The sequence below is a fragment of the Muscardinus avellanarius genome, assembly GCF_963383645.1.
Source record: "Muscardinus avellanarius genome assembly, chromosome: 21".
Taxonomy (NCBI): Eukaryota; Metazoa; Chordata; class Mammalia; order Rodentia; family Gliridae; genus Muscardinus; species Muscardinus avellanarius.
In genome coordinates this window covers 21207500-21213499 of record NC_137807.1, presented here as the reverse complement: position 1 = coordinate 21213499, position 6000 = coordinate 21207500, and the positions used below count along the sequence as shown (strand labels likewise).

At 52.3% G+C, this 6000-nt stretch overlaps 1 protein-coding gene across 1 annotated transcript in view; it reads left to right on the top strand.

The window, feature by feature from the left end:
* Nucleotides 1-3352: 3352 nt before the first annotated feature.
* GRK3 (G protein-coupled receptor kinase 3) overlaps nt 3353-6000 on the top strand; it is a gene marked incomplete at both ends in the record, with an annotated part of 131670 nt that continues 129022 nt past the window's right edge. The window contains one exon of the mRNA XM_080717506.1: nt 3353-3465. Within this exon, the coding sequence (XP_080573632.1) occupies nt 3353-3465 (113 nt within the window). The remainder of the gene's footprint in view (nt 3466-6000) is intronic.

The following is a 6000-nucleotide window of genomic DNA, read 5'->3' as shown; positions in this document are numbered from 1 at the left end:
AAACTTCAATAAAGCTTAAACTTGAATGCAACGGCCTCAGCAATATCTTTTGTAATGATGGAAAATCAGAGGAAAGAAAGAAAAGGGAACATTATGAACCTTTGGGGGAACTCTGGAGCCTTATCTATAATGAGCAGCTTGAGTCCAAAGCCATTCAAGTCCTCTGGGGGCGGAGGGGTGCGTGGGAGACATAATTATTTGCCAGGGAGCACTACTGGATAAGCGCAAATGGGTTGCTATTTGTTTTTCTCTGCCCGTTGTTAACGATCACGGGCTGGCAACGGTGTTCGGCGGCTGGGTTATGACAACCTCATCTCTCGTCCTTAAGGTCTTTTGTGCGCAGCGAACAAGGAAAGGTACTTGGGATTACAAGAGTCCAGAGAGGAAAAAAGAGAAGAGGCAGGGAGCGGAGAAAGTTAGACATTCAAGGAGAGGGCTGGGGAGGAGGAGTTCACACACTAGTCAGACCAGAAAGAAATACCCCCGCGGAACCGAATCAGCTGACCTAAGACGGCGCGGGGTCTCCGCCAACAGCGAGAGCAAGTTTTTGTTTTTGTTTTTTTTGGGTACTGGGGATGGAACCCAGGGGCTTTCTACCTCCAGGCTACACCCCTAACCTATTTTATATTTTATTTAGAAACAGGGTCTCACCACGTTGCTGAGAGCCTAAGTAGCTGAGCCTGTGCGATCCTCCTGTCTCAGCCTCCCAAGTGCGGAGATTACAAGTGTGCGCCACCACGCCCGGCTTGGCACAGCAGCGAGTTTTGAGTACTCTGGTCTTTCTACTAGAAAAGTAATTGCTTAGGTTTATAAATACGCATCATTTCTCCCAAGCTGGTTCCTAGAAATGCTCAAGGGGGAATGTTATTTTTGGTAAGGGTCGTCCAGCTTCAAGAATAACTAGTTTCCGTGTCTTCTCTAGCCAGGGCGAGGGCAACAGGACGCAAAATCAATAGAGGGGGTATGCGTCGCACAAGGTGTGGGCTTGTGTCCATTCTCCCTCCGTCTTCCCAACAGAATGGCCACATCACCACTTTACCTCGGACTCCATAAGGGACTGAGAGGGGAAATGTTGCTTCCGAGACCACTGGGCTAGTTAGAATAGCGCAGGATGAAGGGCGCGGTGGCGCATGGTAATCCCAGGACTAGGGAGGCTGAGGCTGGAGGCTGAAGACTTTTGAGGTCAGTCTCACCAACTTAGCGAGGCCCTCCACAACTTAGCGAGACCTTGTTTCAAATAAAAAAATAAAAATAGAGCTGGGTTCGATCCTCAGCACCACCACCACCAAAAAAGAAAAGAAAAGAAAAAAAGATTAGAAATTCAGCAGAGATTTGATAGCAGGTATCTTGTAAACTCTCTGCACATTGCTATTGGGGGAAAAAAAAGCAGTCAAACACACAAAAATACCCAAACAACATTTTAAAATTTACTAATATTAATAAGGACCAAGGAAATGTAAGCTGGTACATGTATTTATTGATGATCACATGTACTCTCCAATGTTAAAAAAAAAAAAAGGAACGATTGTAGGCATTAGATTGTAAATGCTATGGTATGCTTCTTGGGGGGAACTTACCCTTCCTCCTGGGGTGACCTGACAGGGCATTCTTGTGTTTCTGTTTCCGGCAAGGAAGCGGGCAGAGATGCCAGTCTGCCCCCTGGCTCATGCCTACCTGAGCCTGAAGGAGCGTGTTCCCGGCTGCCTCTCTTCTGGGCTCTGAGGCCAGCTCCAGTCCCTTTCTCTCTATTTTCTTACAGCCTCCTGTCCCTTCGGATCTGATGCACCCTGTGTCTTGGGTCTTGAGAAATGTCTGGTACAAGTGGGCAGGGTTCACGTCAGGATGGGATCCGGCAGCCTCTGCTCGGACCTTCTACCAACTATCCCAAGTTGGGTCTTACACACTTCTGGGTGGGTGGGCGGAGCATCAACCCTGTAAACCAGGGCAGAAGGCGATCCACTTTCTAGCCAGGTATCAGTTCAGCGTGCCCAGGGACACAGACGTTCAAGGGATTTCCAGCTTGGGGCTTCCTAAGACTTTCTGTGTGTCCCTTAAACATTCTGAGTGCCACAGAATGCTGAATGGGGATTATTGCAGGGCTGCAGAAAAAGAAGAGGCAACCAAAACCCCCAGCGGGGGTGGGAAGTGGTAGAGAAGATTTGGAGCCTACAGAGCAGGAAGCTGGAAATTCCCTCCTGCCCCGGGACTGGACGCCTACCCAGGGACTGGACGCCTACCCACTTCTCTAAATTCGCCCCAGGGGCAGGTGTGTGCTCAGAAGGCACTCCTTACTTGTCCTTTAAATTGATGGTGATAGCTCAGAGCCAGAGTGCTCTCCCTCCAAGCGCCAAAGGAACCATTCCTCTCACCTAGTGCGGGAGAGCAGAGGCTCTCCTCCCTCCACCAGCTCCCCAAGCGCAGGGGGCTCCGGGGACTGCCCCACTGCCCTCCCGCCCACCGGAGTGGCGGAGACCAGCAACTTTCTCTGGCCGTGTGGTCTCTCTTTAATGGGTTTGCAGTGCGGATGGTCAGAGACGGCTAGGGCGTGGTTGTTCAAAGGTGGTTTCAGGTTCACCTGTAGGGACCAGTGGAATGCGTGTGTTTCTTGGGTCACCCCCAGACGTCCCGGGGCCAGTGTGATGGTCAGTGTTCAACCTGAGTAAGACCTGTGCACGAAGCAGAGACCTCCCCATGCCCCTTGGGGGGTGGGCATAGGTCCCGGGGCTCCCCTGGGGTAGAGGGCAGGAGGAGGAGGAGGATGGGAGGAGGAGGAGGAGGATGGGAGAAGGAGGAGGGGGATGGGAGGAGGAGGACGGGGGTGGGAGGAGGAGGAGGATGGGAGGAGGGGGGGAGAAGGACCAAGAGGAACAGGAGGAGGAGGAAGAGGAGAAGAGGAAGGGGGAGGAGGAGGAGGTCCAGGAGGAGGAGGTCCCAGAGGAGGAGGAGGAGGAGGAGGAGGAGGAAGAGGGGGGAGGAGGAGGACTGAGAGGAGCAGGAGGAGGAGGGGAGGAGGAGGAGAGGTGGAGGAGGTCCAAGACGAGGAGGAGGAGAGGAGGGGGAGGAGGAGGGGAGGAGGGAGGAGGAGGGAGAGCGGGAGGCGGGGGCGGGGGCGGAGGCGGGAGGAAGTCCCTCGTGGCCGCCCCGAGGGAGCGTGCGGGCCGGGGTCAGGAGGCTGGGGCGGACGGTTGTGCGCCCCCTCCTCGCGGGCCGGGCGCGCGCGGCGTGCACGCGCAGGGGGGGCTGCCCCGGGGCGGCCCCCCCAGGTCGGGGCGGCGGCGGGCGCGTCCCGCGTCCCGTGCCGGTGCCCGGTCCCGCGTGGTCCGGGCCGCCGGCCGGAGCCGCCGCCATCATCATGGCGGACCTGGAGGCCGTGCTGGCCGATGTCAGCTACCTCATGGCCATGGAGAAGAGCAAGGCGACCCCGGCCGCCCGCGCCAGCAAGAAGATCACGCTGCCCGAGCCCAGGTACCGGCCGGCGGCCCGCGCCCGCCCGCCCTGCGCTGGCTTGGGGGCGCGGGGCTCCCGGCTGCCCCCCGTGCTCCCCGCCCTCCTCCCATTTCTTTGGGCTCCTTAGCTGCTGAGTGCTGCGGGCGGTGCTTTGACCCAGGTACTTGGGCTGAGTTTGCCCCTGGGCCCCCTGACCCCGGGCCCCCTGCCCCGGGAGGAGTGCCGGGCGCAGACCCCCACTCGGGAGCCCTCCCTGGGATCGAGCGTGTCGCCCTGAGTGGCTTTCTGCAACTCGCACCTCTCTCCTAAAGAAGGCTGAGCTCAAGTTCCCCGAGGGACGCACGGGGACCCGGCGAGCGTTTGTCCATCCCTGGACCAAAAGGGCCCCCACCCCTGCCCAGTCGGGACGGTTTGGTGAAGCCCTTGCCAAGTTGGCGTTTTATCTTAAAGGATGCACCGTTGGTTGTTTTTTGTTTTTTGTTTTTTTTTTCTTTAGTACGATGTGGTAGGTTTTTAAGATTCCACTAGCTCACGTTATTCCCACCGGCTTGGAGAGGCTCTTTATTGCATCAGGGCAACAGAGTTTCAGCCTCTTTTAACAAGGTAACAGTTTCAGCCTCTTTTACCAGGGCAACAGTTTCAGCCTCTTTTAACAAGGTAACAGTTTCAGCCTCTTTTACCAGGGCAACAGTTTCAGCCTCTTTTAACAAGGTAACAGTTTCAGCCTCTTTTACCAGGGCAACAGTTTCAGCCTCTTTTAACAGGGCAACAGTTTCAGCCTCTTTTACCAGGGTAACAGTTTCAGCCTCTTTTAACAGGGCAACAGTTTCAGCGTGTGCACTCAAGGTCTCTGGTCCTCACCTCTTTTCTGATTAACCGGGAATGTTGGTGCAGGAGAGCCTCTGGTTAAGAGAGGACAAGAAGGGGTGTCCTCTTTATGGAGAATCTGAAACTCTGCGATTCTGTAAAACACAGGCATCTAAACCTCAGCGGTTTCTTGTTTGAAAACAGTAGTTCTTTCAAGCATTATACACCTAGGGTTGCTTCAATGCTTCCTGACATAGGGGGAAAAATAATAATCTTTTGGGAGTAAGTGGTCATCAGATTGTTTTTTATTTTTTGTTTTTTCTTTCTTTTTAATTTTTGGTACTAAGGATTGAGCCCAGGGACCTTCTACCTCCAAGCTACACCCCCAGCCCTATTTTATTTTATTTTTTAAAATTTAAAACTGGGCTTCATCAAGCTGCTGAGGCTGGTCGTGAACCTGAGATCCTCCTGTCTCAGCCTCCCAGGCGCTGGCAAGTTTGTTTATTATTTTTTAAGTGCATTCAGGTGACAAAGAAAACGTCGACCCCTCTGAGTGATTTGTGGTGTTTGCCAGGTGTTTTGGCCCAAGCCTTTCCCTAGCGGCCCTTCTCTTGGGGTGGGAGGGCGAGTTGCTTCTCACCAAGTCAGTCAGGAGAGAGCGCAGACCTCGGGGGCCGTGTGGGTTTAACAGAAGCGAAGAAGCTCGGGGAAAATCAGCGCTGTTTAAAATTCTGGGCAGATGGGTAATGTTATTTAGAGAACAAGGATCCCCCTACACCTCGCCCAACCATACCTAAATTTCAATAAAAACAACTGTACAAATGTTGTTTTCTACAAATGAGATATCAAAAGGCTTAATTTCTTTCTCGCCTGCCTGCCTTCTGTACCCTCCCTGGGGCCAGGAAGTCTTAAATACTTAGTTTCTCTATATAAAATCAATAACTATCAACTGGACATTCTGTCCCTCCCCCCCCCAGGGGTAGATACTGTTGCTAAAATTAGGACCTTGTGTGTGTGTGTGTGTGGGGGGGGGGTTTTCTTCCTTGGTGTTTTGGACTGACTGTGACTTCTGCTTTTTAAGAACAGACTTGTGGGTCTAGGGCATCCACTTCCTTGTGCGAACACTTATTATTTATTATTATTATTATTATTATTATTATTATTAATTTTGGTGGTGTTTTTAATAATGCTTTCTTTAAGGGAGACATGGTGAGGGTGAGCTTGTTTCTCTTGACATTTTGGAATTGAGAAATGTCAACAGGAGAGTAATTTTAGGAAACAGCCCTTTGGTAATTGCTATTCTGTTGCTATTTTTCAAACAGACTCTTGAATTAGGCCAATGGAGCCTCCTCCAGGGATTCTAATTTGTTTAGTATTTATCTCAATGGCACAGGCTTTGATTTTGTAATATAACCAGTTACCTACTAACAGTCAGGGCTTAGTATTCTGTTACTGTGGGATTAGGGGATCAAATGTCTTGCAAATTTTTCTCAGCGAAGCTACCCGCTCGATCTGGGATTGGGGTCTTGGAGGGCTTCTAGATCCCATAAGAAAGTTGATTTCGTGTTCAGATGCTGTAGCAGGAGCCAGGCATGGTGACGTGCAGTTAGCCCGGTCCTTGGGAGGCTGAGACAGGAGGATCTCAGGTTCGCAGCCAGCCTCAGCAACCTAACAAGACCTTGTTTCCAACTTTAAAAAATAGAGCTGGGGGTGTAGCTCAGAAGTAGAATGCCCCTGAGTCCCACC